This window comes from Pleurodeles waltl, chromosome 1_1 (assembly GCF_031143425.1).
Source record: "Pleurodeles waltl isolate 20211129_DDA chromosome 1_1, aPleWal1.hap1.20221129, whole genome shotgun sequence".
Lineage (NCBI taxonomy): Eukaryota > Metazoa > Chordata > Amphibia > Caudata > Salamandridae > Pleurodeles > Pleurodeles waltl.
Window position 1 is genome coordinate 692,880,445 of NC_090436.1, and position 20,867 is coordinate 692,901,311.

Sequence of the window (20,867 nt, forward strand, 5' to 3'; positions counted from 1 at the left end):
TTCTGCGCCTCAGTTTGGTTTGTCGCATAAGGTGTTTGAGTGCTTTGACATGAGGACAGAAGGCCATACAAGACCAGTGCAGTGCCTGACTGCACACACTCACTTCACTACATGCACAGGGTCACTGCGAATGCTATGCCCAGGCCAACTTCATGAGGCAAAACCCTTGGGTGGTGATCAGGAGGTGCAACAAAGACTTGCCTGGGTATTTTATATAACAGGAATTATGATACTGCAATGGGAAGAGCTAATTTTTCCGAGTCTCTACCTCAGGCCACACTGGAAAGGTCTTAGCGCCATTTATTATATTCTCGGAAGCGGTCGTGTGTGCGGAGGGCACAAAACACTGCACAGCCAGGAATGTGGGCACATTTAGGAACCAACTATCCAAAATTCAACATTGAGAAAGCCCTCTTCTACAGTGCTTGGCATGCAGAACCATTAAACTGTAAAATCTAGTCAGGTTTATCCATAATAAATATGTATTTGGTCAAATGAAATATAATAAATCTTAGTGGGAATTATTAGCATGTTTGTTGGTTATTCTAGAAACCGCAAATCACAAAACAAATGGAGAGAAAGCCCACTAACCAATTTGTTCTTGGTGTTCTATTTCCCTTCAGCAAATACTTTTTTTGCACAAGACCCTTTTTTACAAAGAATCGTTAGCATGCGATTTGACTTCGGAAGCAGAGTTTACCCATAAATGCTTCTCCCCCTCTTGCTTCTTGCAATAGTCTGATAACCGGACTGGGTTTTGCCATTACACACCAGCTTCGGGGGTAGGGAGCCCAGATCGCTGGGGTGGCCATGGGGCGTTACACCCCCTTGGCAGACTGGTGTTTGGGGAGGGGGCGGAACCCAGAGCATGAGGACAAGGAATGGTGAAGTCGGGGGAGACGGCCCCCCTAGGGATACAGGTGAGGTATGGTTCACCTGTGTGGTCCAAAGGAGGTTCAGAACAGGAAGGGATCCTGTCACATTGATTCATGGTTGATGAATAATCCTTATTGAAGTGTTTTTTTATAAATATATTTTGAATGTTGTTTTTTGCAGGTGAATTATTACTGTTTGTGTTTTTATGAGATAATTGGTAAAATATATAAATAAAATTCCTTCCAACAAATAAGTTTTGTCGGTCTGTGTATGGTAGGTGTTAGGGTGAGGGCCTTCTGGCGGCCTCCGGGTTCTATGAGAGAGAAGTCACCAGAAGCCGCCCAGCAAAGATCGCGTGTGCTTGCCTAAAACCAACAACTACCCTGCCCACCTATACCTCACTTACCAAAAAAAAATGTCAATACATGTTTTTAAAATGACGGTAATAGCAACATTTTTATCTAGAATAGCAGGCCCTACCACTAATGCAAGCCAGTCGCTAGTGAACCCATTTGGTTGTTAAATGACGTTCGCAGTCAGTCGCAATCTACCACTGAAAAATTTGCTATTACTGGATGCAAGCAGGCAAAAGTGTGACATCTACTTGGACAGAGGCAATGAAATCAGAGCTTAAGAGATATAAATACACCGATGGAGGACGGTCAATGCACAGGCTTGCATGTGTCTCATTCCTGGAAATCCTTTTTAGCATACCCAATTGCGCCATGAAACATACATCAACGGATATACATTTTGGCGATAGAAGGGCCTGATGTACCAAAGTCTGTGTCTATGGGAAAATGAGCTGGGGGGGGGGGGGGGGGGGGTGACGTTTCAGCGCAGTGATGCACTCGAGTTCTTGGTTACCATAACAGTATGTGATGAGATTTTACAATCACAGCTCGCATTCTGCTTAATGGATTAAGGGCTAAGTGACCCGACATTCGCAGATGATCAACAGCTCTGGAGATTGTGTGCACCGTGAATGAACCTATTTCAAGGACACGGGGAGGAGCGGGCCCGCTTAGGGCAGCTGCTTTTAGAACTAGTAGTTACTGCTGTTTCATCAAAAGACGACGGGCACTTGTCAGGGTGTGAAGCACGCAATGGTAAACAAAGAAAGCTCGCTCTACGTGCTTTCATTTAACATGTCTGCAACGCCTCGAACTGGAGAAAGGCTTATCTGGAACCCTGCTAACCTAAGCAACGTGGCGGCGAGCAATGCAGGCCTCGTTCTTTAGTGTGTCCCCATTACAAACCCGCTGACGGCCCGTTTCATATTTTTAATAAGGACGGCGCGCCCCGACGCGCGGAGGTGAGGAGAATCCAGCCCTCTTCGGGGAGCCTGTCCAGGGTTTGTTTGTGGAGATAGTTTGACGGTAACCGAGCCTGTGGATACAGAGGACATTGTGCGTTAATGACACAACCAGAGGGGCCGGCTGCCCTCTTTTGTCGGTGATGTAGCGAGCCCCCTCCCTGCAGCTGCGCCATTAACATGTCTGTTTCCTGTCAGCCATTTGCTGATAATGTCAGTTATCTCGGGGCGGCACAAGACCAGCCATTAGCCTTAATAAAAGGCCACAGACAAAAGCCTTTATCCGGGGCTCAGAGGCTGCAGCCACAAGCCTTATTGACTTGGGGCGTCGGGGGAGGACGGTGAGGGTCTGGGGACACACTGAGGTACAGGCACCGGAACAGAAACGCGCTAAGCGCCATCACGCAGCTGGACCGGCCCGTGGGTTGGGTTTAAATGCTATAGGAACAGAAGTGGTATTTACGACGCCTTTTCCTTGAACTCTTACACTGCGCTGTATGTTTCTCTTCACTCACAAGCATGAGTGCAAACAAAGCTGAAGGGCCGCCACAGATAGTGTTATCTCAAGTGTGCACGAGAAGGCAACCGCTGTTTACAAGAACCCAAACTGCGACCCCGACTTGGAGTCAAAGGCAAAATCTTGAAAAGGGCGGGTACACCAGAGCGATTAAACTGGTTCCAGCTGAGCAGGGAAACGCCCGCCACCAATTGTGCCCACTGTTCCCACGCTTGCCAGGCTCGAGCAAAGGAGGGGCACATTTATGTGCTGGACACAACAGTAGCCCCCTGAGGTCGTTCCAGGTGATTTTGTACTTCCACCTAACACAAACATGAGTAAAAGACTGTCTTTCAAGCACAAAACATTCTTGTTTTGGCAGGGTAACTGCAGTCCTACAAGACAGATGCCCATCACTTCTCAGTCAGAATAAAAATTATTAAGAACTCAACCCGTTCTATTTTTTCTCTTATGACAGACGATGCTGCTTTCTACACTGTGTGAAGCAATAAAATCATAATAGCAAATTATGTTAACTTCATGCAAGATGCACACTTAATACCAAGATTCCTCATTCAGGGAGGAACCATGAAAATGATAAATGCATGTGGTGTAAGGCTTCTTAAGGTGATTTTTTTCTCAAAACTCAACTTAGCCTTGCGCCACTCTTGATAAATTGGAATGAAGAGGTTTTGATAACCTAAGTGAGATGGTTATGCCCAGACGTGGGTTCCATGCTCACTGTGCCACTGGAACCAAGCTATACCTGGCTGGTGAGCCCTGGTAGGAGAAGATAAAATGGTCCTGGGTTGCTTGTGTTCTGGATCAGGGAGGACCTGGTCTGGCAGTCTGAGCTTCTCCCACTACAGAAGGGTCAAGTTTGATTTGCATTTGTCTGGGTCCAAACTGACATGGCATGGTGGGTGAAAAACGATGGAGTGGGGTGCGACTTGAGTGATTGGCAGTGGTTGAGATTAAGTCAAGCATTCCATTCATCACTTTGTTAACATCTGGGAGCCCAATAAAAAAACTCCTTGTAGGTCTCAAAACCATACAAGCATTACTGTAGGAGCCTGAGCAAGGAAGGCTAAAATCTGCAAGGCTACATAGGACACGTCTTCTTTCTAACTTCACAAGAACTAAGCAATATCCCAATTAAGAAAATACAACAAAATTGGCCTCACACCACACCAACACAATCACCTCTTAGGTTCAGAAAAACAAATGTCTAGTTTTTGTTATATTACATACCCAACCCAGAGGGCAACAGGGCACTTTACAAGCCTGATAACACGACAAGTGTACAATAAAACATGACGTTAGATAAAAGAAAATCAGCACCTGAAGACAATTAAACTAGAATAAGTGCTTATAACGACATGGACAGTAATGCATCCAACTTTCATAAAGGAGAACAGTACACAGGGCAGACGACTTCAGTCGAAGAGCAGAAGTGGATGCACAGGAGAATTCTTGGCCTAAAAAGTGTTTAATTTCTTCACATTCCAGATGTTTAGGTGGATCAAGCCTTTTCTTTTGGGTTAGTCTTGAGTTTCCTGCGAGTAATAGTTTGTTGGTTAGATAATATGGTTGTTTGCATGTAGGGACTTTTAGTAAATTCTAAATATGTGACCAGTATGAAGAGGTAGTCAACGGGAAAAGTGAAGTGACAGGCTGAAATTGTCCGTTTTCCAGGACTAGTCAAGCTTCCTCCTAATGCAGAAGACCAGTTCAAATTATCACGAGGAACAAATGTATCATAACATAGGAAGAGTCAAACTTATCAGGAGACCCAGGGGTTAAGCTACAACAGAAACTGTCTGTCCTGGTCTACAGGCATAATGTCACACTCAGCTAGAGTAGAATCCTATTTGCTAGACTTGTTATTTTGCAATTCCGACAAAGGCTTTATACTACAGCCAAGCTACACATTATTAAAAAATGATGCAGGCTTCCACATCTTAACTAAATATCCCTGCATTTATACATAAATCGATCTGGATCTAGAAAGATGGTAAAAGCAAAGCAAATTCGCACCAGACAGCTAACTGGTACAAATAGAAAAAAGAAGCAGTTTAACAAGCAGAGCTTGTTTAACCTCGTGGCACCTGTAGACACCACCTCTTCTATAAAAGGACTATTGGTTAAGCAATTAACATTATTCAAAAATGTGCAAGGGAACCATTTGTCAGGAACATCTAATTATCTTTTCACTACTCACAATCGAACAAAAATAGCCTAACTGAACTCATCGTTTGATATTCTATACTAGCCGCCCACTGGAATTCATTAGTAGAAGTGGAAACACGCTCATTGAGGTCAAAGGGGGTCACCTAAAAAAGCTTGGCCTGGGCAAAGTGCAACAACCTTTGACCCAGCTTGAATAGCAGTGTAACACAAGTGCCCTTTCGAAGAGGACATTAAGGACATTAACAATGCTAATCTGTTCTTGTTCAACAGAACAATAGTTATTAACGCGTTAAGATCTGAATGTCTGAAGCAGAGCGAAACAGAGTTCCTTATGAAAGAATGAGTACTCTGCTGTAAGGGACAGATAGCCAATGAGGAACTTGCCATGAAATGACTGTGTCTGGATTTTGTCTGCAAACATACTTCAGGGCAAGTATCTACAAGCCTGAATTCAATCATGTTTTTCTTATATGCAACTTGCATTTGCTGCATGATGTTCCATGTATTCCTGACACATTTAATGATATGTTGAATTTAACAATCTTTAACTGCAAATCATTCTCAGGGGAAAAGAGAGTTCAGAGGCAAAGTATAATGTTTTACAATATTTTTCGTGTGAATGTAAACACGAACAATGTTGTATTTTATTCAATTTGTTTTAGTGGGTACCACTAAGATTTCATACCCAGAGCTGTATCTAATCGAAAAATCACGAACTTGATTAAGCCCAAGAAAACATTTAAGACTCTCTGAACTTACTCAGATTGTATACTTCATTAGAAGGTTGCCTTTGGACCAGCACAAATGGTATAGAAAACAGAATCAGCACCTGATTTATAGCCAAATTATGGCAACAGCTATTCCAAGAAACACACATTTATTCTGTAATCGATGAATGAAGTTAGTGTGCTCACTACAACAACATTTGGACAGTAACCCTATTAACAGCAAGACTAGCATACCTGTGATGAAACAATTGTTAAAAGCTACTTTGGCTTCGGTAGACTTGAACGGAGGCAATTTGCAAATACTTTCCAACTCTAAAAATGGCAGCAAACATACTCCTTCCAAGAGCATGGGTTAATGCTTTTGGAGAAGGAATGGAATGGACGATTTTGTAGGGGGAAATTATTTTTCTCTGGGGGGCAAATATATTTTCCTATACTGTGGGTAAAAATGCTTTCAGGTGCTATGCTACTAGGGTTATTTAGGCTTGTTGTTCTCTCCTTGTATACATAGCTACCTGTGCATAATACTACTTCTGGGATTCCATAACAGCTGCAGAGTACCCTTGCAACTCATTGTGAATTGTGAAAACATATGGAATTTGCACCAAATGGAAGAGTAGCCAGATAGGAGCAAAATCCCTAAAAAATAAACGTTTGTTAATTGGACTCCAGGTGGGGAAACTGGATTGGGCAAGGTTATCAGTCAAGATGAAAAATTGGCATGCCAGCTGCTGAAAGGGGATTCGGCCTTGCAGTCAGAAGGGGGAGGTGCAAGTCCATGATACCTTGTACTGAGCTTTATTTACATCAGCTCTGAGAATAGGGACGGCCTTGGTCCCCAACAGGACCCTGTGACCTTGTTGCATAGTTTTTGAATTGCATGCGTTATTTTGTCTCTGGGAATGCCGTAAAACGAGCCTTACAAAATCCATGGAAAGGAAATATTTTTGAAAATCTGAAAGGGATAGAAACAGGAGTCTGTCGTCAATGGTCTTAGTTGGGTTCAGACACAGAATGCTCTGCACACTCAAAATTTCAATTACAAATCACTGTCCAGTGCCACAGTTGTAAACAGCATCCTGGCACTAATGCATAAGGAAAAGGGGAAACAGACACTTACAGAAAGGAAAACAGCTCAGTTTGTTCTTAAATTGTCAAAAATCAGTTTCCAGTCGCAAATAGGAAGCCAGCTCATTCCATCTCAAAGGGGTCATGTAAGAGAAAGCATCCTCTATGCTGAGACAGAAGTCCAGCACTAGCAGATCATAGGGATCTTTTGGGAACACTCAGCTGAATGGAGATTAACAAATATCTGAAGCCAGTTCCATGTAGACATTTGTGTTCCAAACAGATGGTTTTAAAGATGGCTCCTTTTCTGGCTGGAAGCCAGTTTAGTGCACGGAGAAAAGAAGCTATATGAACATGATGGGTTTAAGTTTAAGATAATTTTGGCCGACAATTTCGGAGTTGTTTACAACTGAGGCAACGATCTACAAGGAATGCCTAGATGCTATTACCATAGGCAAATCTACAAACTGTTGGAGCTTGAGTGATGGATTTAAGTGATTCCAAGAGTAGCACTTTAAAAAAATGTTTGCACCATTTTGTGAGTGTGTATCAGGTGGACATAAATTGGTTGACATGCTGTGTCATAGAAAGATCTTTGTCCAAGACAAATCCAGATTTTTGACGGATGTTACTACTGAGTTAGTTTGTTCTGCTAAAGGTTGACAGCCATCATTTATTAGACCAGGGATTTGGTTGTTTACCTAAAAGGAGTACCCAAGTCGCATCTGAATTTAGTTTGACAGTTCACGTGCATCCAATGCATTCATTATTCAGAGAAATGTCAATGTAAGTCATCGGAATATAAAAGGATGTTGAGAACAACTGAGCAAACTAACTGCCATAAGCAGTGTGCAAATGTTGACTAAAGTGGAGCTCAGGAAAGAGCCTGAAAGACACCTTGAGTGAGTGGTGTGCTCCAGAGTTGTGAAACGCAGAGCATACCAATTGTGTTCTTCCAGTTAGAACAGAAACAAACCACTTAAAGGCCAATTAGAATATGCCAATTCGAACAGTCTTTCTATCAGAAAGGAATGAGATACTGTGTTGAATGCCATAGCAAGGTCTAAAAGGAAAAAGGCTCCATGACCTTTCTGACACAAACAGTGGCAGCGACCAGCATAACTTTGCTACTGCAATTAGCCGGGGAACCAACGGCCATATGTACGAACACTTTTTCCCATAGACACAGAATGGGGAAAAACCTTTGTTACATCTGGCCCCAGGGGTGTAAAATCCAGGAGAGAGATGGATTCCACAAGCTGTCATTAAATGTTTTTCCCCACTAAGTTACAGTGTGGAAATTGGTCAGTATTTGAAGAGGAGTGGAGAAAAGGATCTGCTGAGAGTGTTTTATTTTGTTGTTGTTTTTTTTTTTCAACAGCAGGATAACTTGGACATGTTTGCAGCAATCGGGGCCCACTGGGAATCTTAGAGGTGTTAGTTACAGAGAGTTGTGAGATGAGGAACATATAGGTCAGGTAACTGGCCTACTTGTTCCTCAAGTTGGTGTAATGGTCTGCAGGGGGGTCTAGATTTGACAGACAGCAAGGAATCCTCAACTCCACACACAACATTTCTGGTAAATCCTGGATTAAATATATTCCGCAGATATCCTTCTTTGCTTCCAGAGCTCCATAGAACTCACTTGTTATCCACCTCTTGTTGACAACACTAAGCAATGATCAGAGAAGCTCAGCTACATTTAGGTCAAGAGAATACTGTGTTTTGGAACTGCAAATCCATAGTGTAAACAGTTCCACAGTAAAGTAAAAATGTTTGCAACGCATATTTGCACATTAGTTTTGTAAATATGGCTGCAAAAGAAGATGGGAAAGACCAAGGTGTCATCAACAAGAATTGTAAGAAAAAGCATATATTTATTATTAAACCACCCAAAACACTTTTTTTCAAACCTTTCCCCCAAAAAATCAAAATCTATACATCTCATATATAACTTAACGCCATCATTCACATCTTACAGCCAAAGGGAAGTGGCAATTCATGAGCTACAATTTTGCCAGCTGGATATTAAAGTGCATGAGTATTTCAAAAACTTTTCAACTCGCTGTGGTAATGGTGTATAGAGGGCCACTTATGATGTTCGAACTTTCTTTCACATGAGATCATTACCTGAAATCCCAACAAATGTATTTAAAAAAACATTTTCAAAACATATTGAAAGAAGTCAAACATAACAAAAGAATCAATCTATTGCAACAATGAAGGCTAAAAGCCAAACACCAACGTGATCTAAGTGTGGGGAACCAAGGACATGTATACTTCTTCCAGAAGACGTGAAGAGTGGTGACTGTTTATCCTCCAATAGCGCTTGTTTATTTAAAATCATTGCTAAACCTCACAAAATGATCCCCACACATCAATCTATTCAGATGGGCACTTACACAAGGCGTAACCCAAATACTACTAATAATTACTCAATGCATGCAAGGAAAGTACTCACTGCTAATGCCAATACCAGTAGATTAAGCAAGACTCTGGGGCAATTCCAAAGACAAACTGTTATTGAATTGAATAAGAGACTATGCAAGTGTTAGGATCACAAGCCGATGCTGGTACATTAATTATATTGCATGCTGAACAAGATGAAGTGTTCCGCAAAGAGCGATCAGTGAAGAGAGTTCATAAACACAGAGTCTAAAATGCACACTGCACACGCAGCTTCATTAGGTTTGTTGCTGGTCATGAAGTTAACTATCAATGGGTTATTTGTCAACACAAAAACACCACTGGTCTTATATGGTGCAGTAGGCCTTCAAAATGAACATGTGCCTGTGACTTATTGAAACTGATTTACCGCCACTACATTGTTTCCTATCATAAGTGGCTTGAAAAAGAGACATCATTCATGGGACATGACAACAAAAATCAAGAGAATATAGTAAAATAAAGTAAATGAAATTATCAACTAAGAGACAGAACCGATCTGCCTGCACAAACAGAATAAAATCTAATTAATAAACAGCACATTGACAGAAACAAGTGAATATATAATGAATGCATGACCTTAAGCAATGCGTTGGTGCTCTTGCAGAGCACATGCACTCACCACATAATTCCATCTTCCCATGTCGCTACAACCCCACAACACATAACTAAGTATCAGAGTTGGTGATATGAAATCTATAAAGCAGTCACCCTGGCGTGTGGCAGGAACCTGCCATGTGGTATTCTTAGGAGAAAGTACCTGTAGGACCGGCTGAGTTTATATGCTATAGAAATTTAGGACTCATTTTGTCAGCCAGATACTGGGACTCTACCCCACATAACTGACTCTTGAGCTCCAACACCAACCAACAGCCTTCAGTACATTCACACAGAGATGATTAAGCCCAATTTGGTGAATGGTCTGATGGCCCGACTCTTGCTAACAAGTCAAGGATAAAAATAACTGCCACAATGTTCAATACCAATTGTTTTAAAAAGGCAAACACTAGGAATATACTTATTAATGTGGTATCTTATGCGGCTGTATAAATATTTTAGGGCAAAAAGAGAGCGAAGACGACATAAACTGCATAATGAAATTATAATCAAACGCAAAGATGCACCTGCATGAGCAATATGCTAATGGATGGTTAAATAATGTGTTTTTTTCAAAAAAGCTCAGCATATTAAGATTAATAATTCTTACAGTATATGGTCTCTATCTAATAAGGAGCCACGTGTTCTGAATATATAATTAGGGCCTGCTATTTGATCGCAGATGATGGTGTCCCACTGCACCTTCAATGTATGCCTGGCAACATTCACAAAGAATAGACAAAAATTAATAGCAGTGAAAACATTTTAATTCGTAAAAAAATGTCAATTGAATGTTTGCCAGTCTCTGAATTACCCTTGTCATACCCCTGCCAACACACCGCGTGATGTATTTACCACATTCACAACGTATCCAACAGTTACACATCCTAAAAAACTGTACTATAAGGCAAGGCACATTGAGCCTGACCCAGTTGCTAATAACTTAGAGCTTTGGCGCCTTGTAAATACTGACTTAAAAAGTATGTCTTCGTCATTTAAAGCACCAGGAGGTCGTCGGGGATGCCGTGCAACATTTTAGAAAAACCCACAGTGAAACAAAGCAAATAAATGCCAAGCTCCTTCAAGCAACATTGGCAACCTTTATGTCGCAAATGGCGGCCCATCCCCCATTTCTCATCATGTTTTGCTCATTGACTTGTCAGCACCTCAGTGCCTTTCATGATGACCCGCCATGTACATTCTGCTCAAAACATTACTGGACCATGGCAGATTGGAGAGTGTTGGGGAACGTGAGGTGTTATAAAAAAATAAAAAATAAAATAATGCCGAATGTAGGTGACGGGAGATGCTTGGATCAAACGCCCTGCTGCTATGACGTTACCACAAACAGAGGGGATGCCAGCATCTCTGAAAGGCTACTTCAAAGGTTTTAGAAAAGTCACCCCCATCACTGCAGGGCTGTGCCTGGATTCCTGAAATTCAAATAACCGTGGTCCGGCGCTACTGCAACAATTCATTATATGCTGGGAGTGCAATACGATTCATAGACTTAATTAAGAACACGCATGAAAAACTACTACAGTGTGTTGACATTGGCAAATCCTGGGAGAAAACTGTGTGTGCAAAAGCTTCAATCTTGGTTTCCCTGTTCTGCGGGGTAAAGCACGCCCCCCACCCCCGAGGAGGCCGGCGGTGTAATCTCTGTTGCCATGCCAGCAGCCCGGCAGACAATGACATGCGCTGACCGCCAGCTAAACAGAACTGTTGAATGTGAACATTTGGCTGGGAGATTAAAAGGCTAAGGGGGACGAAAGGGCAGTGCCTCCCACATTCCGGGCAGCCAATGAATCCCGCCAAATGACTCTGACTCCTTAACCACAGCCTTTGTGCAGAGTGGATTAGGGCAATTTATCCAGATAGTTAAAGGCGATTAAAGAACTGCAATTTGAAGCCTGCTGGCAACACGAGGAAAAGCCTACTGTACAGGACGGAAAGGTGCAAGAGATCCGTGTGAAGTCCGACATTTTACTCCATCAGACTGTAAAGTGAACTCGAAAATTAAACTGGGAGCAAAGCAGATGTGCTCGTGTGATGCGTTTTTAAACGGAGTTTTTGAATGCCCTTTGAAATGGATACACTTGTTTCAAAGCAATAGGCATAATGAATTCAATTGTATCAGATTCCAGAAATACTGCTACATAAGCAAAAATGAAGGAGGGCGACAAGCAAGCCCTCCAAACCTTCAGAAACGCTAACGTGATATCGCAGACATAAAAAAACAATGAAACCAATAAAATCCTCTCAATTCAATGCAGACCGATACTTAAATAAAATGGAACGTGCAAGTAAGTTGAAGGCATCTGTGTGGACTTTAGGTGAACAATTTAGTCGTGGGGGCTGGAATCCAGCCCGCTTTGTCCCAAATGCATGACCTGACATTTGCGGGTGGGACGTCTACTGCCCAGTGGAGCGCCCCCGATCCATGCGGTAACATAGCCAAGTACAGACAGCGCTGCTTCATGCGCACGACAGAGAGGCTGTGCGCCCCAGCCGGGGCAGCCTCTGAGCTGCTCGCCTCGCCTGTACTTTTATTTACACGCAGAGAGCGCCCCCTCCTCCTTCCTCCCTCCCGGCAGGGGCGGGCCGCGCTGGGATAAACACGGCTCGGTGTCCGGAGGGGCCAAGCAGAGGGGGAGGTGGCACCGAGCCAGAGGCTGCGGAGCGGACAAGCTCTAATTTGGAGGCGGGGAGGAATGTAAACAGAGCAGCCTCTCCCCTGGGTGCTGCTTACTGAACTAATTCAGGAACTGAAGCGTGTGAAGGGAAGCGCGGGGAGGGACCGGCGGACGCGCCGGGAAATCCCAACATGTGCGAACAGGCCGGCGAGTGGCAGGGACTGACTCTGCCCCGACCCTGCGGGCACTACAGAGGCACCGGCCCGTTCAGAAAGCCCTCGCCCCGGCAGTGACTCCCCTTAATCGCAGCCGCTCCTCACCTTCTCTGTTTTCTGCTTCTTGCTGCGCCGCTGGCTCTCCTCGTCGCCTTCCTCCTCCTTCTTGGCGGCGCCGTTGGTCGCCGGCTCCCCGGGGCTCCTGCCCAGCTCCACGGCGCAGTGGAAGGGGCTCCCGCCCGGCTTCACCCCGGCCCCGAATCCGTACAGCAGGTGCCCGTTTCCCGGGCTGGACGCCGGCCCCACGTCCTGCGGCTTGTCCTTGCGAGAGGCCCGGCTTGGCTCCTTGTCCCTGCGGCAGCCCCTGCCCCGGCCGGCCCGCTCCTCCTTGGCCGGCTTCGCCGTGCCATTCACGGCCGGGCCCTCCGGCTGCTGCCTCTTGCCGCTGATCTCCGGGATCCCGTAGAGGGAGACGGAAGGCAGGTGGTTCTTGGCCTCCTTGGCCATCTTAGTCCTCCTCACTTTGGTGGACTTGCCCGCCTCCTTGTGGCCGCCGCCCGGGGGCGCGAACTTGAGGCCGTCGGGCAGGGCGGGGTGCGCCACCGGCCCGCAGTCCTTGGGGCCCACGCCGGGGTGGCTCATCTCAAACTTCTGTCGGTCCTTCTCCAGGTCGGCGTCCAAGTCGATGATCAGATTGCCCACGCCGATCTCCCAGTCATCGCCGCTGTCGTAGCTCTCTACCGCGCCCGGGTCCACCGCTTTCCCTAGAGTGGAGGCGCTCACTGACATCCTGAAGACAGCCGAAGAGCTCCCTGGGCAGAGAACGCGGACATTCGTCAATCGGGGTTGGTTTTCTCACATATCCTTAAAAACTGGGAAATAAAACCTCCCGTTTCCAAGCGATCCCTTGCCTCTGATCCCAGCTGGGGTGACAGGGCTCCAGGCTGCCCGTCTTCAGCAGACACCCTTTCTTCCCCCACTCGGGTGACGATCCCGGGGCGAGATCCAGTGTACCTGAGCGTAAAAGAAAGTGAATAATCACTAAAATGTACAAATTACACTGAGCGCGCTTACACTTGACATGTTAATCATGACCTTGTTCTGGCATCTGCCTCTCCAGTCCCAGTTAACAAGTCTATAGTCAAATACAGCAAGTGGCGCCCCTCCCCCACACATTCAAATGCTTATGTAAATACAAATCTTCGGCAATATTCAAAAACGTAGGTGGTTAAACAAATCAAGCATTGTAAAATCATGGCAGATTGGTGTTAAAACACGTCCCCATCTTTTGCGGTGACGAAAAACATCAATTTCTTAGCCTAAAAAGGACCCTTAGGATGAAACTAACACAGAAGACTGCATTATTGTTGTGCCATTCCCAAGCTACACCCTGGTACCTTTAGATCCATTTGGCATTCATCTAGATCGCACGGGGCTGTAAATACAGTGATCTGACACAAAACAGAAATGATTAAGACATACGCTTTCAATCGGAAAGCACCGAGTTGGCCTCAGGCACTCCTGGGTTGAGGTCAGTGTGGGTGCCCCTCCTCCCAGAGGCTCTTGGATGCCCAGCTTTCGGTGCCCAGCATGATGCTCACCTTCCTTCTTTCAATCCCTCCTTGACATTTTGTGGTGGGTGTCCAGTCACACCTGCACGCCAAGAAGCCCGTGTTCGCCCCTCGTAGCCGCGGCTATGCGCTTCATTTTAGATCGACACACCAGCAGCGATGAAGGAGAAAGCAAGCACATCCCGGTCAGATAGCGATTGCACACTAGCGCTTTCCAGTGCTCTGTAGCGCAGCCCGCATTCCATGCATTTCCCTCTTTGTGCCTCCTTCCCAATGTCACAGCCAGCCACGGGGGCTCCGCGCTCGCAACCAAAGCCCCAGCTCTGTCGAGGATCCCAAAAGAAGTCCAAAAACACTCGCACCAATGGAAGAAAAAATACCACAGGCAGAAAAAGGGAAATAAAAGGTTTCTTTTTCGTTTCCTCCACGTTTCCCTTTTACCGCGGAGCTCCAATCACTTTTCTCCACCAGCCGCACTGCTCAGAGCCATCCTAGCCGAGAGACTAAACGTTCCCAGGAAAGAAAACCTACGGGCGTCCGGTTGTAACAAGACAGAATGTGCTAACATCGAGATAAATTAGTGAAAGGGAGAGGGAGACAGATGAGGCGAGGGTGAAAAAAACTGAAAATCCGGACCGGATTCCTCCTGCTGTCGAAACGGGGAAGTGACTTTTTTTGTGGTTCTGCCTCCAGCCCTACACCCCTTTCTTCCCAAAACACACCCCCTTCGTGACAGATCTCATGCCTGCTCCCAGAAAGCAGCAATCGCGAAAACACATTTCCTATTGCGGGCGTTTGCGAAATGAAGTCATCTTCAAAAGTTATTCATGCTGTTACTGGCTGCCCCCACAAACCCTCTTGTCTCGTTTTGTATTTCTCAAAATGAGCATGCAGCTCCGATGAAAAATATGCAAGCACCCAGGCAGAGCCACCCTGGTCCTAATGCGGTCTTTACGTCGCACAGTCGAGCAGCAGAGCCGTGCCCGACATGTATGCTTTGAACAAATCTTCCTGTTCGCTTTATTTAACCTCCCTTGACGGTCTCCCCCAGTTTATTTACGTGCTCCAGCTCTCCGGGGCCGCCGCGAAGGACTAGTAGAAAGCTGCAATGTGCTCGAAAGGCTGGGGCAGAGGAAAGAGAAGCGAGGGGGATGGGTAGGTTAAGCACCAGCCAACCGTCTAAAAGCAGCTATTTTGTTACACTGCGAGCCTTTCACATCACGTGAGGATCAAAGGCTCAATTGGTTGTCGTGAGAACAAAACAGGGAAAGAAATGGGTGACAAGCGTATCAAGGAAATACCGATCTGCTTAAAAAAAAGCACAAGTCCGTGTTTGTTTCCTTTCCAGCTTAGCTTTTGCTGGGCTGCCTGGTCGTGAATGTGAAACATTTCTCAGAGAGCCACCGCGGCGGCGAGTGCCGAGGAAACGCCAGGGCAGAGCGGAGGCAAATTCATGCACAGTTAACGCTCCCCGTCCAAAATGAATTTGTGGCATCAGGCGTTTGCGAATTAAAATGCCACAGCCCCAACCCCCGCACATATGCTGTCAAACTAAAATACACCTTTCTCCGCAAGTGCAAACACATGGTTTGCCAGTCACCGCATTAAGAGCGATATGTACCAACACATTTTCCATAGACATAGAATGGGTAAAACCCTTTGCTACGTCTCGCCCTAAGTGTTGGGGGCGACCTGGCAGCATCGTGGTCAGTACCAGCCACAGAGCCACAGCCTCGCTCCAGCGCCCCCAAAGATTTCAAGAACACGAAAATACATTTGTGTTGGATATCAACCCGTCTTTATGGCACGAGGGCAGTGTACACCGGGTCCAAAGGGCTTGGGCTGAGCCAGTTGCACACCATATCAGTGGGGCTGACAGAATCTGTTAGAAGGCAGGCTTGATGCAGTCAGATGGCAGGTTAGCAGGGTTGGGCCACAATCATTTCATACGCCAGATCAGTGGTTCTGTAGCATAGCCAGTCTCGTTCCAGGTTAGTGCCTCCAGGACAGGGCCAATCACACGCTGGGTATACTGGGATAGGGCAGAAGCAGTAACATGTCTGGCTGAGGGGCACGGGCAAAGTCTTTTGCATGGCAATCCAGTCGGACTTGGGTAGAGCTAGTCAACTCCCAGGTTAGCAGGCTCACAAATCCTCTCCGGTTGCAGGCTGTTGGGGGTGGGGCAGAGGGTGTCCATGCCAAGTCCATCAGCTGCGGTAGAACCAGTTTTATATCCAGACAGTAAAGCTGAGGTAGATACTGCCAATAGACGATGAAACTGGCCAAAATACATTGTTTTCTTTCACCCAAACTCACATCGTCTCCTGCACCTGCTCTTCTTGCCTAGAATTGTGAGGAATGACTGTTTGAACAGATACACCATAATTTGAGGAGTCCCCTCCCCCACCCATGGCAAACACATTATAATCACCATCTTGTCCTCTATGCTGTGTTGCACTGTGTTTTGTGGAAGTCTGTCTTCTGTCTCTTGAATTCGTTTGTGATAGAAAAATACATATCACCATTTTGACATAAAGCTTTCCAGACAGAGCAATCCCCCTGGCACAAGATACTTTAGTGAGAAAGAAATGAGAACTGCTAGGCCGAAGCCGACTTGGGCTGCTTTACTTTCTGCTGCTACCTAATAGCCTTCTCTTTGTTGCAGAGCCAATGGGATGGTTGTGTTCAAGAAGCTGTGCACTGCTATTGGCTGAATACTGCCTGCATCACACATAGTGGGATTATTTGGTATGCAACAGCTTAGCACTGCATCCACCCGCCAGCATACCCAACTCTCTTATATATCCCCCCACCCCGCATAGGGCTGGGCAGGAATCCGGATATGTGAAGGAGAAAACGTCCAAGCATAGTGGCATCTAGGGTAGAGTATGGGTAATTGCATTGTTTGGGATATTTGGCCTCCACCCTCTTTAGGTGATTATTCTTGGTGAAAGTTTCATGGCGATCCCAAAAACTTTAGTCACGAAAACAACCACAGGAAAAAATCCTATGAGGCGCTTCAAGTCTATACCTGGGTGCCCGTACGACAGAGCCAATACCCAGGAGTCCCCAATGTACCCCATTATTCTGATGCGTAATTGTAAGCATATGTAGTGAGGGGTTTGCCTGATAGCTCTCACCCCCTTGTGGGAATTAATTTATCTGTACTACGGTGCCCAGATGTGGGACAAACTCCGAAAGGCTTGACACCAGATATATCTTTGGTGCTCATTGGCTAATAAAGCAGGCAGACACTTTTGGCTGGCTGCCCTTACCTTGCCTAAAAAACGTGCAATACAGTGTTCTCCAGCCAAAAAATAGCCTGGTCATACTGCTTTTGGTTATGGACTGTAATCTGTTACATTCATGGCTTCTTTTTTCCAATGTATGTCTGGCTAGGAGATATCTGAGAAGACAGAGGTGGGATGCGGGTTGTGCTTTTTTTCAAAGCACTCTTCCCAATGGTGAGTCAAGCCTCATACTGCCCAGGCTGTAAATACCAACACAGTGACTGCATTGTGTTACACTATGAACAGCTAATTTCTTTTTTGTTTTGGCCTCCAGAAATAATTGGACATGAAACATCTCAGTAGTACTAGAGTTTGTGTAATAAATTGTATCATATGCATTGAGCTTTCTCTTGCAAATTGTGTTTGTCCCACAGAATTCTAATCAGTTGATTAATTCTGACAGATGTGCATTAGAGGCTGCGTGTAACAATATAATCTTTATTTTATTTTTTATCTCCTTCATTTGTTTTGTATAGCGAGATGACTCTAAGTGCATCAAAGAGCTTTACAGATCTATGTCAGATAGGGCAAAATGGTTATTTAAATGTAAAAAACAACATTTAAGTATGTAGCATATATTTATATACATTTTTAAACAATAGAGCTGCATTTCTTTTCTCCAGTTTGTATTTACAGACAGCACGAACAATACGCAAAAAAAATATAGGTTTTGGCAATGAAGACATTTTGGTTCTGAGGATCTTTGCAGAAATGTATTTTCCACGGTGCCTTTAATTTATGGTGGGTTCATACCCTGGTGTAGGTTCATAAGTGCTTTAGGTAGGCACATTAGTTACACCATAACATTGATACAGATTCTATTTACATCCTCAAAGACTGAGGAGACCTCAGCTAGGAACTGATCTCTGCTCTCAAGTGAAGGGTCTGTACTATGTTTATCATCTGTCTTGGCTCACCAGGATGAGTCTTGATTTTAGGTATGAACATTTTTCCCAGTTTGAGATGAAGAACTCTTTTAGGTGTCCCAGCTTTTGGGGCGCAAAACATATTTTCCTTTTTTTAGCTTTCGGCTGATGATACACGCAATCGAGTCCTTGAAAGCAGGGCAGCAGTTGTAAATTTAATATTTCTAGCACAAGAGTCATTGAGGAGTAGAGTTTCTGGGGGTGACTAGGGACATCATTTCTGTGTCTCTGCTTCCCCACGTCTGCACACGCCAATGGTTATTTTACTGATTTACCTGTCTTTAAGCTCTCTTGCTACCCTTGCTTGTTGTTAAGGTCATTTCCTATGCTTGCATGATTTTATGCTCTCTTGATTCTATGATCATGGGATTCGCTTGGTGCACTAACTCCACATTTTGGCTTTATAGCTAAGCTTGCTTGCAATTTGTTAGCTTGCTCATATGGTATTGCAAACTTCAAAATGCCACACACCACACTACTGCTGCAAACATTAACTGATAATACACAACTGTGGCCGTTTTTGCTGAGCTACTTTGATGTTGCCTTGTACAAGGACGTTCTCATCTATTGCTTTGCAGTGAAACAGTGATTATTTTTGCTAAGGATAAAAATACATTGCATTGTTGTGGCTTATTATGAATAGTATTATGTGTCAACATTTTGGCTGTATTTGTCTGGAACATTTTACTGGTCTCTTTAAAAAAAAAACATGGGCAGTAAACATTTCTGGTGTGTAAAAATAGTGTAATGTGAGGTCATGTTTTTGAACTTTAAAGCCAGGGGCACAGTTGGGAGTAGCTTGTTGTGACTTGACTTGTGTAAAATAAGTTAGGAAACATGAGGATGTTATCAACTGTGGTTCATTTTCAGATCCCGGTAAACGTTAAAAGCGCAAACACAGCTCTTCCCCCACTGTGGTGCATAAAAGTCTTGTTTTTATGGAAGAGGAAGTTAATATTATGCTTATTTGTATCCTAATTTATTAAACAGCACCAAGAGCTACCTTCTCATGAACCCAAGAGGAGGAAAGCAAACACTGTGAATACAATTTATTACTCAAAATTAACAGCCAATAGAGAAGTATCTGCAGCAAAAAGCCCTCTCTTTGGCTGATGGTGTTGCTGAGCCATAAAATGAGAACACAAATGAAACCCACGGCTGTTTAAACATCCCTTGGGGATAACAAAGTAGCCAGCTCTATACGAGGCCAGCAGTCAAAAGCTAAGATGGCGCTGCAGAAACAAATGATTTATCAATGGGAGGCCGCCCCATCCTCAAATCACTCTGCTGGGAAACAATTTACCCGTGACTTTTATTAAAATCAGCACTTTCCTTTTCGTTGGACAGATACACGTGCGTTATACTGTCAGACTTGAGTCTTAAGTTTGTTAACTTCTGGAAATGTGGAGCACGTGGCTCCCACATAGTCTGCACTATCATCCCCTCGCACCCAGAAGTGGGAAACCCTAAGGGGAGCGCACTAATGGCTTTCCCTTTCCTTCACGCCACCACCTTGTGCTGTAGCGAAAGTACTTCCAATGCAGCCAGAGGTAATTCTTTTTTTCCAGTGCACAACTAAAAGTCAATGGAGATCATTGCTCTTATCTGCCTCCTTTCCGGGGGTCTGAAAAGCCCCCTGGAGGTCAGCAATCTTTGTGAAATGAAAACACTGAATATGAATAAGGAGCCTGGGGCCAGATGTATGAACATTTTTTGCGCTCGCAAACGGTGCGAATCGCAAAATTCGTCCGTTTGCGAGTGCAAAAAAGTGGTCTGCGATGCATGAAAGGCATTCGCAGACCACAAATAAGAAATCGCAAAAATCGCAAAATACCATGAAAAGAAACCAGGTGGTAACCTGGTGCAGAATTTAAAAATGCATTTAAAATGCATTTTTAAATTGAACATGTAAAGCACACATGCCCTTTTGGCATGTGTGCACCTTACATGTCCCCCAAAACATTTTTGGGGTGCAGCAGAGGGGGCCTTAGGCCCCCAGCACCCTGGACTTTTGCATTTCCAAAATTGCGATTTCTGGTTCAGAAATCGCAATTTTGGAAATGCAAAAAATTTGCAGATATGGGCCAACAGGCCCATAGCTGCGAATGGGGCCGGTATCACAATTTGCGATTCGGTAATAGCATTTGCGATTTTTAAGAAATCGCTATTACCGAATCGCAAATGTGATACATGGCACTTTGCGAGTCGGAAATAGCGATTTCTTAAAAATCGCTATTTCCGACTCGCAAAGGGCCGTGATGATACATCTGGCCCCTAGTATCTTGGCAAAATACGCCACTATCTCTATCCTCTACTCATCATGTATTCATAAATAGACCCCACATCCTGTTGGGCCTTAAAATAAAGACATTAAGCAGGTATCAGATAGACCCTATTGTCTGAAAATAAATAAAACCAAACTTTCTGGTCCTCTGTTGGACCCAGTGGCCTGTGCAACTGTTCGAAATACTATATGGGCTCACTAGGGCTAACTCATACAAAGCACAGCAGTGA

At 44.7% G+C, this 20,867-nt stretch overlaps 1 protein-coding gene across 5 annotated transcripts in view; it reads right to left on the reverse strand.

Moving 5' to 3' along the window:
- Positions 1–15,247, reverse strand: part of ZNF608 (zinc finger protein 608) — a 115,857-nt gene extending 100,610 nt beyond the window's left edge. For all 5 annotated transcript variants that reach the window (XM_069227172.1, XM_069227139.1, XM_069227146.1 and 2 more), the window contains exons 1-2: positions 14,168–15,247; positions 12,672–13,580 (exon numbers count right to left, since the gene is read on the reverse strand). In XM_069227172.1, the coding sequence (XP_069083273.1) occupies positions 12,672–13,355 (684 nt within the window). In that variant the 5' untranslated portion in view covers positions 13,356–13,580; positions 14,168–15,247. The remainder of the gene's footprint in view (positions 1–12,671; positions 13,581–14,167) is intronic.
- Between the last annotated feature and the right edge of the window lie 5,620 nt (positions 15,248–20,867).